General features: G+C 35.8%; 1 protein-coding gene across 1 annotated transcript; it reads right to left on the bottom strand.

Annotated features, from left to right (window-relative positions):
- Positions 1 to 10142: 10142 nt before the first annotated feature.
- LOC148822958 (collectin-10-like) lies at positions 10143 to 21042 on the bottom strand. Its single transcript, XM_088929446.1, has 6 exons — positions 20925 to 21042; positions 19589 to 19660; positions 15920 to 15991; positions 14627 to 14680; positions 14097 to 14192; positions 10143 to 10647 (listed from the first exon to the last, which is right to left on the bottom strand). Exons 1-6 carry the CDS (start codon positions 21034 to 21036, stop codon positions 10238 to 10240), a joined length of 816 nt encoding a protein of 271 aa, XP_088785572.1. The 5' UTR covers positions 21037 to 21042; the 3' UTR covers positions 10143 to 10237.
- Positions 21043 to 21720: the final 678 nt, after the last annotated feature.

Below are 21720 nucleotides of genomic sequence, written 5' to 3'. Positions count from 1 at the left end.
CTCAATCAGATGTTTCTTCAAAGATGTCAGGGTGCTGGCTTCAACAATATGACTTATGAAAAATAAACTCATCTATCACAGTTGATTCTGAAGGTGTCCACTAGATCATCTTTGTCAATACTTTTTGGTGATTTGCATTCTCGATTCTGGCCCCCAAATTCTCTGTGTATGGCTAAAAAAACATAGACTTTTTTAGCCTAACAGCACAGGCTATTCTTTTAAGCCCTGGAATGTACTGTACCTTTGTGGTCTTCTTTGAACATATTCCAAAGCAGCAGCATCTTTTTTAAGATATGGTGAACAAAGGTATTCCTAGTACATTGTGAAAGTTTTACAAAACAACACTTGCTTTAAATTTGACACTTGTAACAGTGTCTTGTATCGTTCTGTTTACCTTTTTAATGCTTCCTTCTATTGCCTAGAGATGGAAAATGATGTATCAACACCAGCCTTTTTCATAGGCAGCTTTTTCAAGTGCAGTGATTACCGTACAGTGATTTTAGGTTTATGCTGTAGTTTATGTTTTTACCACCTGCTTATCAATCTTGAGGTGTTTAACCAGTACTGAATTTTACTGACTTTTTGTTTTTTTTAAACTAGAAGTAAATGACTCATTATAGAACAGGTTTAATCTTTTTAGTAATTTTTGCTTTTGCTAAGAAAATGCATCTCAGTAATGGTGAAGCAATACTAAACTGCTTTCTCTGAGTAGTTTAATTGAATGTGTTGTAGAGCCCTGTGGAGATGTTAATAATTAGCTGCAATATGAAGGCAAAAGCAGCTTCTGTTTAGACAAGAAATCACAAAGTGCACTGAAGTGTACATTTTGATTAGCTACTGCATAATTTAAAGGCAGGGTGGAATAGGTAATTTGCAATTTGCTATGCACATTCATTGAGCCATAAACCAGTAAAAGTGCTGCCTTTCTGTCAATATGGATCTATAGCAAAATAAGACAGAAGTGGGTGGAGGACAGATTTTGGAAAATAGGAGCTAACGACAAATGACAAAGTGTTTCTTAGCTATAGACCCTCAATGAACATTGAAGCTTCTGTACTCCAGGATGATATTTTAATTATAAAGTGCATTAAATACCTTCTAAAGTAAAGAAAATCCGACATACAGTTTACAGTATTGAATTATGAAACATTAAATATAAAAGATAAAGCAGGATTTAAATGGAAATAATTCCACTGTATGTGTTTTTATTAAAAAAATAAATGCAGGTGCACTAAAAAGTGTTAGGAGTAAATGGTCTGTTTGGAAAGTAAGTGCTGTAGGATTAAATTAATCAAATGAGTTTTGTCAGTGCAACTTTAACTCATGTTGTTAGTGTTAAAAGGATGGACAGCCTGTTACTCTTGGAACAGGATGGGTACAATATCCAGATCTTGTTTTGAGTCTTCAAGGAATATTATTTCATGTTCTATGCCCTTTTATGTGAAGAGATTAAATCTTCTTAATAGAAAAAAGTAGGGATTCATTTGGCGAAAATTGGTATACTGTAAGAGTCATATTTCATCCTTGTATAATTGTTGCTATGGTGCTGCATTATTACTGCTAGTGTGGATCCACCTGAGGTCTTGTTTAGGTCTTATAGTTAATAAACCATGAAGAAGGGAAAAGGCTAGTGGATCTCAATTCATCAATTTCCCTACGGGATTAATAAAGTATTATCTATCTATCTCATGAAGTAGCAAACCCAGGACCATGCCTGATGTCTACGGTTCAGCAACAAGAATTCTCCATAGAAAGCAGCAGGTTTCTTATGTTGTCAATGTATTTATTTTCTTTAAATGATACAATTCAGCACAATATCAAATGCTGTTTTAAAATCTAGAAAGCAATGGTTTACAATTAAGAAAAACCTAAGGAGAAAGAAAGCACATTGTAGAATAATTAAAAAAAGAGCAGCATCCGGTTAAAGAAAATAAATATAATGAGTTACACAGATCAAAAATGTTACAATGAAGATTGTATGTAAGGCCAAAAAAGAAAAGACTACTGTACAGTAAGTGGTGCTAAACAGAAACTAATAATTTTTCAAAACTACAACAGCAAAAGTTTAGTATAGGATGGAGATGGTGTCTTGGAAACAATACTGGGAAATATTTAGAAAATGAAAAGAAAATGGCTGATATAAAATGAATATTTCATTCAGTGTTTAACAAGGAAGAAATCAATGACATGCCTCAGTTTATGAAATCTGTAAACTAAATATTACTAGCATAGAAGAGGCAGAAGTGTTGTAGGTACTAGAAACACTTAACTGGAGGTAAAGGCTGCAGCCATGATGGTATTCTACCAGCTGAAACCTGAAGGATATAGATTATTTACAAAACACTTTCAGCTGTCACTCGAGACAGGATAATCCCCACTGATTGGAAAAATTGCTATTAATATTACACTCATCCACAAAAAAGAGTGACGAACCAAATCAAAGAGCCATTATAAACTGCTAAATCTTTCTTCTATTGCATATAAGATTATGGAGATGATAAGTATAACTGGAGATAATGCGAACTGAAAAGTAAAAAGGTGTTTGTATGGTAGACGGATACTAGGGAATTATTAGCATGGAGTTAAAAATGTAGGTTGCTTAGAGAATGTGTTAGAGATCTTTGAACACGCTACAATACTACTGACACAAACACAGCAAGTGATATGGTATATTTGATTTCAGAAGTCTTTCATGATTCATCCTTCCATCCATTTTCTAACCTCTTCATCCAATTGAGTATCATGGGGGAGCCGGATACTATAAACTGATTAATAAACTGATAGATAACCGAGTGTAGTGAAGGAGTGAAAGCTCAAATTTTTGTGAATCAATTCATGAAGACCACTGTTCTACTTTATACACAGTGCATGATATAGTTTCTTAGTTCTATTGTCATTAAACTTACCATAAGGTACCATACGGCACCAGCAAAGGATTATTAATATATTCTACACAAATTGCAAAGAAAGTCCACCAAAAGTAAAAAATCCCAGACTTGGCAAACATCTTGTAGATGACATTTATTATGGAAAAGCACAGAATATTACATTCAGGTGGCAAGAACTGTAAATATAAGATCATAAACATTTAACCTAAAGAAACTACCTGTAAATAGGTATCATATATATTCTCATGTATACAATGTTATATGTTATAACATCGAATACAGTACATTATGTTCTTTTCTGGAAAAAAAAAAGCTTTGGAAAATGAAGTGTCCTCTATTCAGACAATTAAATCCCTGTGTCTTGAATAAAGGGTGATTTGTTTTAAAATAACTTTCAGTGGTTATCAAAATACAGGTCATGTAGACTTTAAATGTATACTTGTACTGGATGTCTGGTAGTATCTTCCTCTTGTCCCTGTAACTGTACAGTACCATCTTCTCTCTTGATATTGACCGGTGGTACCAGCAGGACTGCACAGCCCCAGACCACCTATTTCTGCCACCTTCTCAGAGCTCTACTGTATAAACTACAGGTGTAATTCCTGCAAGCTACCACTCCGCTTTCAAACTACTCTCTATCACTGCTTTTAAAACCTGCTACTTTTTGTCAAATTCATTGCTCTGCTGCATGGTCACTGTTTAAGCTTATTCCGTGCCCTGCCTTTTAATAGAGTACAGTACACACTATTACACTATGAATATACGTAATTTTCCATTATATAATTGATTTGTAAGATGGAGCATAAGTTAGATCAAAGCATATTTAAATTATTATTAATTAAGTATAAATTGTAGGGGACTACAACAGGAGCACTACTGGAGGAAATGGATGAGGGGGGTTTGTGTTCTTGAGGTTCTGGGGTAAGGAATGGTTATTTTTATATTTATTATTGTTTGTTATGTTTTGTAAAAATAAAAGTGAACATTTGGGCATTGCTGTTTTTTTGGGAATATTGCAAAAGCAGTCCTGTGTGTCTTGTTTATGTATTCTTAGTGTTTCTTTACTGTATTTCACTTGTGAGCCCTAAGAAAACACCCACTAAACTATGTCTAGGGTATTACATTTTTTTAAACACTAAAATAAATAATAGGTTAACTATTAAATCAAGTCAACAGTAATAACTACTGCGAAGTAAAGCTCTCCCTGTACCAAGCTAAATGTTTGGTACAATGGTGATAACGTTATGTTAAAACAAACATGAATTGAAAGCTTGAAGAAACTAATGCAAACTTTACCTTCACACTTTCACCATTATAGTGCAAATGGATACCAACAAAGAAATAGGCCCTGCTTGATGTTTCATGTTAGGTAGTCATGGAATCCTTAGCGTGGTCCAAATTAAATTTATCACAGTCTCAACATCCTTCATTGATTTCTTTGTTAATGAACTTAATATGTCTAAAATTAACAAGGTCATGCCTAGGCAAGTAATGCCCATTTCAGTATTGATTCAGAAAGTGTTGCATACCATTTTTCTAAGACTGTGACTGTATGAATTTTTCAAGTTCCTATGATGCTCATTTTTAGGATAGGTCAAAGATCAGCTTGAACTTGAAAAGCAGAACATTTTCAGACCCTGGTGACTGACAAGCAATACTTTCTATTTATGTTGTGATGTGAAATATACTGATGGAAAAACCAAAATGCAACACCTCCTCCTCCATACTCTGGCCCTCCCGTCTGCGTAGAACAGGATGAAGAGGACTTGATGCCACTGATGACGAGTCCATCGCAGCCTCTGTCTGGCCCAAGCCATTCAGGTGTGACGTCTAGGAGGTGTGAGCAAAGGGCCTCTGACAGGCCGCCTTGCTCTAAGGCCAGCAGCATGGAGCCTTACTGTCCTGTCACTGATGCGGGCATTGTGTCTGCTGGTAGTTTCAGGAGCAGATCTCTCAGATGGACCAGTCTGATGTGTCGGTCCTGCTCTGGTGTGGTCACTCGAGGGCGACCAGATCTTGGATGGTCATCTGTCCTGCTGGTCTGCTGAAACCTTCTCTGCAGCATGCCAATGGCCCTCTCCCTTGCTTCTGGTGACATTTGAGGCATTATGGAATGCACAGAAAACTGACTAAGTGTGGCCTTTTTCTTGCAGTGACCTAAGCTTTGAATTAAAGCCTTTTTAAAGGTGACATGATCAGTCATTGCTCCACCTTGACCTCGTTGGTTAAAAGTGCACTTAACGAGCTTTCATGTGATTGGCAAGTTGCAATGCCTCACTGCACAAGCTGTATTGCTGGTCAGAGGGCTTAAATCGACAGCTTTTTGTGAAAGTACAGTACATAAGCTATAACTACAGTATTCTCATTCCAGAAAATGTTACGTTTCTTTTTTCCATTAGTATATATATGAATATTTTATAGGGGATAAACTGAGAAATATCAAAATTTTACCTAAGTACTTCACCAAATCAAAACCCAGGCCTAGAATATGATAGATGAGTGATCTAGACAATTACAATCTTCTTCTATGTTGAATGTTTTAACTAATTCTACACTGATGAAAGTATTTTACAAAGCCAAAGAATTTTACATTGCAAAGCAGAGAGGGAATTGAATACAAACCTATTTGTAACATCCAAAATTGACAAATGAGTCAATACCTTTGAAAACTATGTCACAATAGATCTCATTATGATATTGTGCCAGGATTTTAGATGGCTTCTTAGATTAGTTGTCACTAATCTAGACTTGAACATTTATTGTTGCTGTTTTCTTTGAGCCAAACAAGTGAGAAGGCAGTTAGCAAAAGAGGATACTCACAAAGATATCTTAATATTCCTTCTTAAGCACATCATAAACCTTCAGACACTGTTTGAAATGGAAAAGTATATATTAAAAATATTGATACTTTCAAGATAGGATTCTTTGTGCTTCCCCTTTATTTTCAACTCATACTGTACAGTACACTGATTCCGGTACTTATGTAGACATTGGTGCTGAGCTACAGTAAGCGCAATCATGAAATTAGATGCCTCTAGTAGCAGAGATGTAGTTTTGCCAGTAGAAAACTCCAAAACCTAAATACTGAAAATGAATCTATTTCTATTACTCTGATAACCATGAATGTTACAACACTTTTATACACAGGACCTACGTTTGTCAGGGTAGAGAGGTAAGCTGTTATGTGTGTGGTATAATCATATTGTTTCTTTCAAGATAAACAAATAACCTCTGACTTTGTTCACCAGATGTTCAATAACACTAGACACTGAACAATACCGTTTATGTTGAAATTAAATGTTGAAGTTAAATTCTGGTTCTTTTCCTATCTTTGTCTGGAATTTTGTAACTCAGGTCTCTGGAGTGATTTGTCCACACTGAAGTTGAGATTCCAACAGACTGGAGCCTGTCTGTTTTTCCAGAGGAACGCTCATTGCATCAGAAAGGACAAGGAAGCAAAACAATCACTTTAATCTCTTAAAATAACGTACATGAAAGACAGGGAGTGAAAATTTCTAAAGAAGCATCACTGATGAGTAAATGTCTGTGTTTGAACTGTGGCAAGGATAAAGAGTGAGAGCCAAGTGGGGTACAGGCAACTGAACTGCGCTAAAACTCTTTCTCCAGCTGTTCTCTTAAACTGACAAAAATTAATTACCACTCCACTTTCCTTTCCAGCCATTTAAATCAGGCTTTAGGTGTTCTGTGTCTGTCTAATATGTGGTTAGACTGCTTAGTGTTCTTCCAAAGCCAGTTCACATTCCAGTGGCCAGATTCACTGTAATTGTCTTTAATATTTTGATTGCTTTGCTTTCCTTTGAAAGCTTTTCTAGTTGTTACCTTTCTCATGACTTTAACTCTTTGAATATGTTCATTCTGTATGCAATCCCCTAGGAGTCTGAGGCATTATCCTGCGCCTTTTTTTAAAGACAGTTTTACCAAAATCCTCTTGCATGTTTAATGAAGAGCATTTTAAAGAAGTCGGTGATGAAAGAAATAGTGGCAATGACATCTCTGTTATTTGCTCAGTTATTATTGATGGTCCTGTTGAATTTGACGCAGTAAGGTGATGTTATCTTATGAAATGTTCTAAAAAATGGTCACGTTTTTTTAGGAAAGGAAAACCCATTGCTGACATTGCTTATCTGGCTTCCAATACTCAATTGTTCTGGGAACTTCACCAAGATTTTCTAATAAATCTGAACAAATCCGTACTATTGAGAGAAATTAGTGGTTATCAGGATAAAAGATGAGCTTCTTTTAATTAAAGGCAATTACAATAATGTGTAATACATTAATGCAGCTGTGCCATTCTGTTAAATATCAGTTTTACTACCAAAGACATTCGGTACACATACTGTATAATTGTTAGACACTTTTTTTTAGCTTTTTTATTTGCCTTACAAACTGGCAATGGATATTATATCTAAAATATTATAGACAAATGTTATAGAATTATAGCATTATTAAAGTAAAAAAACTGTCTGATAAAATAATTAAAGGTTTAATGTGTTTGTATTGTATTGAAGACTAATGTTTAAAAATATCATTATACTGTAAATATATAGTATTAACAAATATTATACTAATACAGAGTAAGGTACAACTCGCTATGCTTAAACCCATGCCCAATTAATGGGTTAGGAGTCACAATCAACAAGGAGAGATGGAGAACTATGGAGAACCAGCTATTCAAGAGCATTCTGTGGAAAGATTGTGAGAGATTGGAACAAACTACCCAAAGAGTGAATATCTTCAGAGTGTCCAAAAGGGACTTTACAGAACCTGACATAAAAAGAAACACAAAAACAAACAATGCATATAAACATGAGCAAGAGAACCACAGGAGCAACACAGTCATGATGCCAAAGCTGGCACTATCACCTCTTTTAATAAATAGTCCGATAAGATCCATTGGATCAGTTACCTAATAAACCTCACATGAGCTAGATGTAACGAATCAGCTTATTTGCAAACTTTTCTTGGTTCTTATGGAACGCAGACACAATGACACAAAGACAGACACAACTGCAGCATGACAATGACAAATTACATTTCAATCCTCTGCTACATCCTCCTTACAATGTGGGTGTTTCTATTTTTACTTCTTTGGAATCCTAAAAAATAACCTTTGCGGTCACAATTGTACCATTCTAGGAACCAGCAGATGATGCAATTATAGCAACTAACACAGCATCCAAAAAGCTTCTTCTAGAAAGGTAGAACTTGAGAGGCCCTGGAAAACAGTACATACTGTACATTATGCTGAAAAACAGAGGGACTTTGTAGAGAAGTGATTAATTTCATCTTATGTTGGATGAATTACATTTTCCAAAGGATATCTGATATTGATATTGACAAGTGGTATACAATCTCACTTGTTGGTCTGGCAGCATCAGTGCCGTTAATTGTAATAGGCTGGGAAAAATTGTGAAAAGAAGTAGCAAAATATTTAGGGCAAATCAAATCAGCTTTATAAACAGAGGGTTGTAAAGAAGGCCAAGAATATTACAGAGTGTGTGTCTCGTCCCCTCTGTTGTGAATTTACACTCCTCCCATCTGGCCTCTGTGTTGCCTTGTGTAAAAGTAACAGACTGAACAACTTTACAATCTCACTCTCAAACAATGTAAAGTAATTCTCTCATCACCTGTAACAGTACTGTACTGTCTTCTCTGTTGGTAATGTGTGTCTGTCTTTGTTGTGTTGGACTGTGCTGTAAACCAATTTTCCCCAAGGGATAATAAAGCTTGAATTGAATTACACTTTTAATTAGGGATATATTTTATGTGTAATATATAGTTGAAATGGGTAATATTTTATCATCTGTTTTTCAAAATTAAGTCATTGTCTCTTCACTTTTTTATGTATAATCTAAGCTGTCATTATTCATTTTCTGATTGTCTAGTATGACTATTACAGTCTTTGTTATATTTATTCAACACTTCACTATTTGTAAAATAGAATACATCATTTGATGTCTTGAGACGGGGATTTTGCCGTGTATGTCTGTCTTTGTAGTTTGCTGGTTGTGTTGTATCCAGGGGCGATGTAAATTATATTTTTCGCGAACTCTGGTGCATCTTAAGAGCTGAGCGCTGTCCGTGTTTAATAAACCCAACTAAATCAGAAATTAAAGTCTCCTTGCATGAACTTTTTCAGAGTGTTATTAGTAATCATCACCACAAGAGGGAGTCATGCACCAAAAATATCTTCAAAACTTAATATACACGGTGTTATATAATTAATAAGTAGTTTTCTAATTTAAAAATTATTTTTAGTATATGTACATATGAAATAAAACTTCTATTTAGTTCATTTGTGAAACTACTGGTGTTTGGAATGATTTTTGACTGTGCTAAAGCAATTTGTTTTAATACCTGTAACTACATCCGTACATATGATGCACAGTGCATATCCAGATGTAATGTATCTACTGGTTAAACTACCTTGTTAGTTTTTAGAGATATCTAATAACCATATAAAGTCCAAATATCCAACTATTTTACTGATTCATTTTGAGATTTCATGCAGTGAACTTACACAATATTACATGATGCCTCTTCACTGAACATTGACAAATGATAAACACTTTGAAATATGAATTGAAAACAACTAATTACAGCAATAAAACATGACTTCACAAAACCCTGACAATAATTAAAATATATGTACTGTATTAAATTATTACTGTTATATGTAGTACTATGAGGTCTACAGTACATGTGATTTTGTTCTTTGAACATAAAGTGTGATCTACACATTTGTGTGAGTGAAGCGCCAATTATTTTAATTATGACATTTGGAGCACATGAAGCAGAATAATCCTTGAGATGTTAGAGTGGGGAGCTGTATGTGTGCTAGCTGCCAAGCAACAGGTAGAGACTAATTCAATACTGAAAGTAAAAAAGAAAAAAGAAAAACTCCATGTTTTAGTTACACAATTGTCCCTAGGAATGACACCTGAAGAAGGCATTTTTTTTTTACATCAACAATGGAATAAACCTCCTCTTGTACCTAATCCTAAGCATGTTTATGTTCAGTTTTGGTCAATTTAAAGAATGATCTGATCTCCTTGTTATTTTACATGCTCATATTATACAGTAGTTTCATTGTATAGCAAAAAAAGTGGGGGTTATAACAATTTGCTTGTACTGCAGCTGTTTATTTGGCTTTCATTGTTTTGTTCTGTTAATCAAAAAACAGAAAGATTTAAAGCACACCCAAATCAACATTAATCAGTCAGTCAGTGACACGTTGTTTTTTTTTATTTTTAAACAGAAATGCCCACATTATTGCTGTCAGCAGAGAATTCATATCTGTGTGAGTCACAGATGAAGTGATGGTGACCTCAAGTGACAGTGGCTGCAGCCCTTCTCTTTTTCCAAAATTCACACACGAAATAAATGGTGAGGTCACATTCCACGTCATTCCAGAAGCCAGTGTTCTCCATTTCCACACAGTTCTCATTAACGAAGGCATTGTTGGGCTCCCCTGAACTCCAGCCAGTGTAATTCTGCAGAGGAGTGCCGTCTACATACACAAACTGACCCTCCTTGTCTGAATCATGTAGGCCAATGAAGACACGGGTCAGACCAGCCTGACTAACGTAACTGGCAATCAGGGAGTTGGTGTCCTCATCTTTGGGCATGGCCAGAGTCCCTCCTCTTAGCCTGCAGTTGATCAGAGCTTCCTTATACTTTTTGGCTTCTTTTACAATCAGATAGACCTTCTCATCCATCTCCTTGACACCTAAAATGACTGGAAAGTGTAATCAGGCATCAAAGTTAGAATGGTCCAAAAATCAAATGTTGACATGTGCAGTGTTTCACATTCTGGAGCTATATTTAAATAACTGTCAGACTTAATAGGAACAAGAATCGCAGCCATGATAAATTGCATGTTTTTTAATGCTTTTCATCCCAAAGGATTCTAAAGTGCTTAAGAGGGACCGACGTCATTCACTTCTGAAGCAAACCTGGGTAACACCTTGCAGCCATTCGGCAGTAGTAGGTGGAGATAGAAAGTGTTTCACCAGCTGAACAAAGGGAGACATTTAAGCAGACTAAACTGTAGAAGCCTAGAGTGGAACTTTTCCGGGATGATGGGGCTAATGCTCCCTCACTTTTCAGTAGTGCCACTGGACCTTCAATGACAAAGTAATCAGGAACTTAGTTTAGTCTCATTCACACCGTGAAACTAAACTGTTACAGTCACAGTGTCCCCTTTCACCATACCTGGAGACTGCTTTCAAAAATCAGATCCACAGGTAAAGGTACTGTAGCTTGTAAACCACTTACAGCAGCAAGCTGATTTCCTTAGAGAGTACAGTAATGAAAGGACATATACTGTACTATACAGCTTGTGAACAGTAGAAGGCTTCATTGGCATCACAGTATGGTCATGCATACGGTAATATTGACTAGTTTTTTAATGGTGTTTTACCACAACTAATGTATTTGGCTTTCATTTGTATCCAAAGCAGTTTACATTTACACCTATTTATAGAGCTGGATATTTCATTGGAAATACTTTGCCTAGGTGGTTAACAGCAGTGTTTCACCTTGGATTTGAATCCACAATCTTCCAGGGCTCTGCACTGCTGTCTAAATTTTGTTGAAAAGAACATTTGCCTTTTTTATTATTATAATGTTTTTTTATTCATTCATACCACTGGAAATAGTTCATGGAGAAAACTGCACAAAGTACCTTGCTTGCTCAAGGGTACAAACAGTAGTGTCCTACCTGGAATTTGAACCCACAACCTTCAGGTTCTGAGTCATTCTTATGTGTTATGATTGTGTATTTTTATACATTGTCTTTCTAGATTCTTTGGTTTCCAACTTAGCCTCTGAAGTTAAAAATATCCTTAAATTATTGTGAGCAGCATATTATTTGCCTTTACATGCCCAGACAACAAGTCATGAGAAGAGTAAAGACAGGAATCACAGAGGAAGTGAGTAATTGAGATAAGATTATTGTTCAGACAGCTTTCAGCTTCGCTGATGGTTTACCAAGACTTAATTCAATCTTCTGAGTTACTGCTATCACTATTTCACCTCTCATACTCATCTCTCTCGCAACCACATGATCACCACACCTGCTGAAGTGGAGGAATTAAAGTCCTTTGTTCATATTCTTCTCCTCCTACTTTAAGTGAATCCTACTGTATATTCGTTACCAAGGCAGTTTCCGTCTGACATGAGAAAGCACCTCAGTGCTTTCGAGATCAAGAAGCTTACCTCACTTGAATGCAAGTAGGCTCAGCTATTGTACGTGTTAAATTTTGTTTCTTTCCTTGTAGAATTTGTTAGCCAATGAAAAAATCAATAGTCACACCATGTAAACAGAAACTACAGGTGCACAGGCCAAGAATTATCATTGAAACATCTGAACATTGAAGAGGCTTCTATGAGCTCAATTTACATTGTTATCTATTGTTCCATTTTCTAATCTCTCTATCCAATAAAAGGGCCCAGGGCAGCCGGTGTCTATCTCAGCAAGCAATGGGCATGAGGCAGGATACTCCCTGGATGGGACACCAGTCCATTGCAGGGCACACACAGACACGCACGCACTCACACCAGGGCCAGTTTTCCCAGAAACCAATTAACCCACCAGTATGTCTTTGGACTGTGGGAGGAAACTGGAGCACCTGGAGGAATCCCATGCAAACATGGGGAGAACACACAGACTCCACACACATAGCACCTCATGAATTGAACCCAAGACTCCAGCACTGTGAGTCAGTAATGTGCACCACAGCGCCACCGTGCTGCCCTATTATTGTTATATATCTCTTTATTTAGATTAACATTCAAAAAGCTTTTGTGCAAAAAATATTAGCATTACAGTATAAAAGTATTAGATGTGTTTAATGTCCAGCTGAAACACACATTATAATAAACATAGTTAAATTTGTTATTGTACTACAGTACATAGAGTATTAATGTTTCATGGTGGGTAAAAATATTAAACTGTATATGGTCAGTTAAATAATGATCTAATTTATCCTAATCATTTGATTATGAACTTTTAGTTCAAGATAAGGAAAAAAAATTGAAAATGAGATGTGAGTTGTGAATAAATGCTCACAAAAAAGCATTTTGTCGCTCTGCAATTGAAATCAAACTATTCTCTGTTATATATGCTTTCTGTTTGGCTTAATTAAAAGTTTTCTGAAAGGTCTAAGAACAATTGGATTGTATATAACTGGACAGTACATTACTTCCCTCCTGAAAGTAGCTTGGTAGCCATATTATAATCAAGAAAATATATGTTATGACAGTATTGTCCAAATTATACAACCTCAAAGTGTTTTTTATAGATTATGTCAAGCAGGATGTGTTAAATGTACTCAATTATTTTACCACATGTATTTTAAAGTTGACATTAAGTAGGATCAAGGAAAAAAGCCTGCACTTCCTTAAATAGAATCACAGCTTTTTCTAGGGGTATACTTAGCTGCTTTTGAATAGCATGATAATAAACCTTTTCTTTCCAGTGCTGCCATGTGACGCCCCTGGTAGTTTCAGTAAATCTAACTTTTACAGAAGTACTATTATCTGACAAATCACCCATGAATCAGGTGTATTGTAGCTGGTAGTATTCTCTGTTATGACGTAGGTGTACTTTCCTAGAGGTTCACCTATTGAATTGGTTGTACAGAAATGAAAATGCAAGAAAAAAACTATATGTATTGAAACACAGTGTTTTCCTGTCAATCTTAGTAGCACATTGTCACTAAACTACGTTAAGATACAATGTCATCGGGAGATTGCACGGTACATTCTGAGACGAAAGTTTGTTGTGTGAATACTTCGAACTGAAAGCCTTCTTATATGTCTTTTGTTATTTTTAATGACTGTTACTATTATTTATTTTTATGGATCCAAATGGAAAATTTGAAATAATAGCTGATGTGTGGTGAACACGCTGGGCACTTTGGTTGCCGTTGCATCATCTAGGTTGGGGCTGCACACTGGTGGTGGTGGAGGGGAGTCCCCATTACCTGTAAAGCGCATTGAGTGGAGTGTCCAGAAAAGTGCTATATAAGTGTATGGATTATCTGTTTGTTGTCTAAAGTTGCCTGAAAAAGTGCTACGAGTAAATACCACAGCAATCATAACAAGAACCATGAAAAAAGCACAGCACAGTCAGGTGTACCACAGTGAAGGTGTCAAGAAGGATTTGAAAATGAAATGATTTACCATTTTTTACAAACTTCACTGAATTCTTCAGCTTGCTGATGTTGATATCCATTTGTCCTACCACTTTCCTGTATCTTCCACAGTCACAGGTAATGCCTACAATTAACAAGAATACTTACTCATATGCATTTTAGTCCTTAAAGATTAATTCAGTTTAATTTAGTTAAACATTGTTACTGAGGAAGAATACAAGCTCTCCCTAATGCTTAGACTTCAAGTTATATATATATTTATTTTTAATATAGCACAAATATTTATAGCTCATTATAATACTTGGAAAGAACAGGGTTTGTACATATTGAAGATAACTGAAGTTATTTGAGGAAATACTGTCCTGTCAATGTCCAAGGGATAATACTCCCTTTTCCCCCTGAGTTTTCAGTGGCTTAATTACATTAATGATTGCTTTAAAACATACAGTATTAACCTGATCTTTAACCACTGAGGAGGACCCACTTTATATAGATGGAGGCTGTTAGTGTCCACCTAGAAATCTGGGTCATGGCCTTTGTAAAAAAGCTAATAAATACCAGGTTTTCCTTTGAATCCAGGCGGCCCTTCAATTCCCTTAACGCCTTTGTCACCTGAAAGAAAGATGCACGTTCCTTACAATGTCAAGTCCTTGTGCAAAACATCCACACATACACAGTGCACCAGACCCGTAGATGTGTGTATATTTATATATACTGTACTGTATTCTATAGTGCTAACATGTCTGTATCTTTCATCTTTCATAGTGATGCATTTAATTTTATTGTTTGAGTACATTTTTTCTTTTACAGTTTTATTTAGTTTCAAATAAACGTTTTTCTACATTATTTCAAAATTGCGGACATCTCTGTTCCGATACACTCATCAACATCAACATTCCTCCTTTAAAAGGGTTTTGTGAAATTATTTTCCGCCAGTAGGTGGCGGTAGGTCGTTGTATCTGCCTCGGACTGAGGGTAACCAAGAAACACATCCGTGCGTATTTTTAACATATATTACTGAAAATTTTGAGTAACAGTCTTTTTTCTACACTTTTACTCAAGTATTCTAACATTTGAAAGTATACTACTGCGATAATTAAAAGCTAGAGTTAAGCTTAATTGCTTTAAGAACAACATTGTTCTAAAAATGTAGCTGTTGTGAACAGTTATAGAAGTTGTGTTTGCAAACATTGGCATTCCCTATACATGCCATTCTATAAAATGCTCAGTAAAATAATCAAACAACCGTGTATGTCCGGCCTTCAATGGGTCTGCATATAATTTACCTTCAGGTACTATTTTCAGAAGCTCGTTGGCAATATTATATTGTTTAATTTGACTCAGAGAGGTCTCTACAACAAACACATGTGGATGGTTTATTGTTTAGTAAATACATGTTTGTTTTTTTCATATTTTTATGATTTTTCCAACTCTACCAATTAGAGCCACATGTTGATAAAGATGAAAAAGGTAAGAACCGAAAGCCTGTATTTTGGTTCAAATTGATGTTTTCCTGCATTTCAAAGGAATTTAGAAACATGCCCTGTGCTGAACTCACTGAATCAGCATCCAGTGCATAGGTGTGTGCTATTGCATGGATCTTGGTATGCTGATAGTGTACCCCACCCCTCAACCAGACAGCTACGCCTCGAAAATACCCTCCATCGTGTCCATTACATTGCATGACTTTGCTTTAGCATGCCCATTAACTGTCTGAGGTTTTCATTGTTGAGATGAAATATGTAAGGACCTGATTGGAACTGAGCCATGAAACATAACAGTTGTGAATCTACTGTATAAGAAGTTGTGAAACATATCGCTTCTCAGAAATAAAGAAACAAAGCAGTGTACCTTTTGCTCCAACTGGTCCAATCTTTCCCATCATTCCAAAATCTCCTCGGCTCCCTGGCTCCCCAGGCAATCCTTTAAGAACACAATAATGGAACTAATCCATTTCCAAGCCTCAGCTACCACTTTAGAAAGATATAGAGATAAACTGTCATGAATTGCCAATGAGTTTGTATCTGTATGATAATTTAATTAAAAAAAAAAGCAGCACCATTTTCTACCAGAGAGTCGATTGTGTGTGCTGGTGAATTCCCAAATGTCTCAGTGAGTAAAGAAGATCAGTCTGAAGTACAAGAGAGGACCTATATAGTCCACAGTCTGCTGAGTCTGGGCTGTGTTCAGTGTGCCTTATTGGATTGACAACTACTGTGAAAAATGGATCTTAAAATCATGAAAAAAACTCCTGAATTGCAATATTAAGATTCATTACTAATCAATGAATGTCTTAATCAGGAGATGCTATGTTAAAATTGTATAATGTACTAGTAAATATTTTAGAAGAATACTGAGTACAATTTTTGTCAGCAGGTTACAAAAACAAGATTTTGCAAGAGAAGAGCAACAGTGTGAAAACAATGAGAAAGTATACTTAAAAGCGAGAATGGGTGGCACGTCTTTACCTAAAGATTGTAAAGAGTATAGAACAAGCTACCCAGCCATGTTGTTGAGACTGACACCCTGGCTTCTTTCAAGACCAATTGAAACCAATTGGACCCCTGGACCAATGAACTACTAAATACAAAACAGACTAGGCAGGCCAAGGGGACTCCTGTCTTATGTGCTTATGTTGCATCATATGATACATACTGTATGAATCAGCTCATTTGTTGACGTTTGTTGCTCAGTTTTATGATCATATACTGTATCTTTAAACACCGTTTCACAATCATCATTGTGAAATACAGAACATGTACCAGAAACAACATTTTACATCTATAATCTCATAAATTATATGTTCAACTATGAGAAAATCGAGTTATGTTTTCCATCCATGCTACTGTAGGTACCCATTTTGATTTTGTTTCTTCTGAAAAGTTCATTTTAATGTACAGAACCTCTCACAAACTTTTAAAGGTCATTTACAGCATTCTCCTTTAAGATATTTTAATTAAAAAAGAAACCGGGGAAATGTATGGGCAGGATACTGTTGTCTAAATGTTAAGCTGCTCGGTCTTATCAATTGAAAGTGAAGCACTGTTGGGTTCCGGATTTGCAACATCAGGAAAGCTCACATGATGAAAACAAAACTTGAGGAGTTATAGACCAAGTGTATACATGTGTTCTAAAGCTGAATAAGGATGAACACATGAACTCCTTTGTGTGAAAGAAATAACTGGTAGAAATAGTTTAGGGAAAAGAGAAAACAATCCAATATCAGTTTTCCATCTTTCTGAGATTTTGAATCGCCTGTTGTTTACTGGCAGCAATGAGGTATATGCTGCAGAAGGAGAAAGAGCAGCCATGTTGCTCTGTCCTGCCCAACCACAATGCCGCTCCACAGTTTCTTCGAGAACGTTTGGGGCCAGTGGAAGGAAGTGCTAGTCCCTCACTGACTGGAAGCAGCCAAGGGTGTCACAGCAGTCGTTATTTCAACAAATGCCGAGAGAGCCCTGGCTCACTGGATCCAGCTCAGCTCCCAGCTGTGTAAGACCAACGGTTCGCTGCTATATAAGGCATACTTTTCAGTGATCAACCAGCAATGGGTGCTTTTCTACCCTACAGCAGTGAGCATCCTGAGCAGTCAATGCATCAGAATTCAATGCACCTCCTCACTCTGCATATTGACTTTATACCACATATTTATTGTTCTATTTGTGTTAATTACTCTGTTTGTTTATTGTCTGTAAATACTATCATTATTTATTATTTACTGTTTTGTAATGCACTGTCTACATTGCGTGGTGTTATTTGTTGTAGAGTGTTGTCTGTTGTACTGTGCATGTCCTGAGAGAATGGCTCGAATAAGAATTCCATTGTACATGTACAAATGGCAAATAAACTCCTCTACCTATCTTGAGCCCAAGACATTCGGATCATGGAATTTAACCTGTTTGGAGTGTGTGTGTCTGTACTAGATAAGCTGGTCAGGAGCTCCAATTTAATGCTTAACTGAAGAAACAATGGCAATGCAGATGGAGATTAAGGCAGTCAATTACAGCTGTCATTCTGTTCACGTGCATCCAATGAGATTATGAATGGCGGATTAGTTTTATTATCTTCTAGAAATGGACCCATGCAAATTATAGAGAGATATTCACGACCAGAAGTCGGTAGCAAATTATGTATACACATAACTGACAAAACAAAAGAAGTGAGATTATGAAAGTTCATTTGATTTATGTGACCATTTTATGACCACATGTGAAATATTAAATGTATTGATTGCTTTCTCCTGACAATTAGGAAACAATGGCAATTTTCCAAAGAATCAATGCTCTCAAGACACATTAATTTATAGCATTTGAGTTTAGAGGTAACTTTAAAACCCTGCTTTGCTCAAAGTATCCACACAGAGGCTGCTGACAGTGAAACTATACAGTATGGGTAATTAACTCTGTTGACACTAGCAATCAGTTTAAGTTAAAAGTAAACATTTAAAACAGCTTTGTTTACTCATATTGGAACTGAAATGACATTGAAAACCACAACCATATTTCACCCAGAAGTGTATTTTTTTCTATAGTACCAAGTGTGCTAAGAATGCAGTCTTCTACTGTAATAACTTTGTTCAAATATTGTTCTCCAGCACGTCTGCTTAATGCATTCCAGACTCTGAGTCAGTGACTTCCTTTAAAACTCATTTGGAAACCTGCCTTTTCCTACCTTGGCATTAAGCAGTAAGACTAAATGCTTTTTAATTAGCTTTCCTTCCCTTTTTAAATATAATTCTCTATAGGTGCTTTGTGATACCTGAAAAGAGTTACACCATGTAAATCAAAGGCTGTTTTTGTTGTTGGTCTTGTCAATATTCATTATGATTGCAAACGTTATTCCCGCTGTACTGTGAGTACAATGAAATAAAACAACATGTCTCTGTTCACCTCTTTGCCTCTTGATTTATCAAGTTATAGTTTTTGTCTCTGTATTTGCAGTTTCTTTGTAAGCACATCATTATCCTATTCCAATCCACTGTATGTACCAAAGGATGTGTTTTGAAGATTGAATAGTTTGCAAAGTTAAGATGCTGCCATTTGTTTACATTGTACTTTTTCATCTTGATCCATCATAGTTTAACTGTATATGAATGCACAATTTAAAACATGCATGATTTCTTTTAATAACACGGTAGTCTTTGGAAGCCAGTAATTTGGCAAAGACATACATGAGAAAATCACAGAATGATGTTGACTGATTCTCAATGGAGAGGTCAGCTGTTGCAGAGTGAATGCTTGAACTCCAAGCATTTTTTCTCAGAAACCTCTGAATTCATTCTCAAAACCACACAACATTTAGCCATGTTGTAATTCAGAGCAAATATAGCCCAGCATGACTTTGATGTCAAAAAACACAGTGTGTTCTTAGTTTTTAAATCAAAGGACTTCAATTTAGACTAAAGACTATTTATGGCCATTCAAAAATATTCTTGGTTTTCCCCTTTGGTTGCCTAACCTGAAGATCCACATTTTGGAGTTTTGTTCGTATTATCACGTGTAATCAAATATATAGACAAACCTTTCAGTCCTGGGGGGCCCATCTTTCCCGTCTTTCCTTCCTCTCCTTCATCCCCTTTGCCCCCTTGTTCACCTGTCAGAGAAGGAAGGAAAGCAGTCTCATAAGTCTCTATGTATCGCAAGCTGAATCTACAACCTCAATGCCACATTGAAATATATATATATTTAATGTGAATATTTATTTACATAATTACACAATACACAATATTTAGTGTAAATATAATATGTGGTGATACATAACATTGTAGATGCAAACTATTTTTACTAAAGAATTCAAGAAATTGGTTGACATAGTTTAAACTCCCTAAATTATACGACAGACTCTGAACTAGTTTGAACTATTTCAACCATTTCCCCTTCCCAGAATGACAGGGAGGTGCCATAACTAGAAGAAATCACTATGAATCATGTAAAATGGGTCACGTTCTCATAAAATATTCTAGACCTGCGTGGCAGTCAGGCCCATGGCAAAACAGAACCAAAATCGTCTAATTATTGTCTGAACTTTCCATACATTGTTTTACAGTGATAGCAAAAACCTTCAGGACAGCAGAAACCTTAAAGAGATTTGCATATTAACGTTACACCTTTCATAAAGTCAAACTTTCCAATAGGCATTTACAGACACGGGTATTTTAATTCAACCTTCAAATTTTCCCTTCTATTACCAGAATAAAATATAACTATATTTCAGGGCCTTGCAATTTCTGTGGTACAGTATACTGTGTGTACTATAAGTCAAATCTTCAATGAAAATTTAGTGGATCAAAAGTTTATTCTTACAAGCTTTACCGTTTAACCATTCCTATCCTGCAAAATATATTTCATGTTATTTTACAATCCTGCATACATTTGAGCAAAGCACTGTTTATATATGTACATCTTTTACGATTAAAAAGAAATGCCGATGTGATGGATCAATTATTGCATCCCTTTTGTCTTTTTTGATGTCATGTTTTATAATCCAAAGCTTGAAGAGCTATTCACTCTGTCTCTTTATAGAAGATTATACAGTTTATGAATATGCATAAATAAATCAAGCAGAATTCAACACACTTGCACTGGACTTTAGAATTGATTTTTCACAACACAAAACATTGACTTTGACCAAAAAGTAAACCATTCCTCTACAAAAATGCATACATTGGTACACAAATATCTCCCAAGTATTCAAGAAATTGGTTGACATAGTTTAAACTTTATAAATTTTACAACAGTCTCTGAAATAGTTTAAACTATTTAAACCATTTCCCATTCCCAGAGTGACAGGGAGGTGCCATAACTAGAAAGAAACGAAATTATGCAAAGGATAAGTCAAACATTCGTTAAAGAGTTACCTTTCATTCCAGGTAATATAGTGTTTGAGCAGACTTCTGTTCCATAATTAAAAATGAAATGTTGAAATAACAACAGCAAAAGCAAGTTTCCTGTGAGCTTTTGGTTGTCCATTGCTCTTATCAGTATCCCAAACAGAAGGCAGCATGTCTTGAGAAATGGCTAAGTTCAAACATTTGTTTACTTGGCCTTATCTTTTGACTGTCCTGCTAGCCAATAACAGTTTCCAGAATACTTAATGTCCCTTTCACACAACCTCATCTGGTATTTGTTATGCAGCCTTTGCACCTTTCATAACCTTTCAGTGTTCAGCTCATTTATTCAAATCAAAGAGATGATGTTTTAAACTTTTTGTTGTCTAAGCACTGAAATATTTCTGAATTTGAAAAAAAATGTTTCAACTGTCAACCGTCCTAACATAAGCGCTTTTTTTAAACTTGGTAATGCCAATGAACATGCATGTTATATGTGATATGTGAGAACATTCGTCAATGAGAAGACGTATGCAACTTTGTGATCGAAGTGAGCACATTATAACAGGCACTTTTCATTTGTGCCTGGTAAATTCCTAATTCCTAATTTTTGTATCATTAGTATATGTGGTCTGAGTACATCAACAGTGCAAAATCCACAAAAATTAGCTGTAAAAGCATATTTTGTTATTGTGTAGATGAACAATAATTTGCAACATCAAGTGTAGTGTCATGTGTACTGTAGGGAAAATAACATTCTTTATCCAACCACAGGACCCAGTATGAGAAGGCAGAATAGTCTGGCCATGATACGCATAGACGGACA

The sequence above is a fragment of the Atractosteus spatula genome, chromosome 12 (assembly GCF_055471065.1).
Source record: "Atractosteus spatula isolate fAtrSpa1 chromosome 12, fAtrSpa1.hap1, whole genome shotgun sequence".
NCBI classification, from domain to species: domain Eukaryota; kingdom Metazoa; phylum Chordata; class Actinopteri; order Semionotiformes; family Lepisosteidae; genus Atractosteus; species Atractosteus spatula.
Note: the sequence above shows the minus strand (reverse complement) of the source record. Positions and strands in the feature narration are given on the sequence as shown.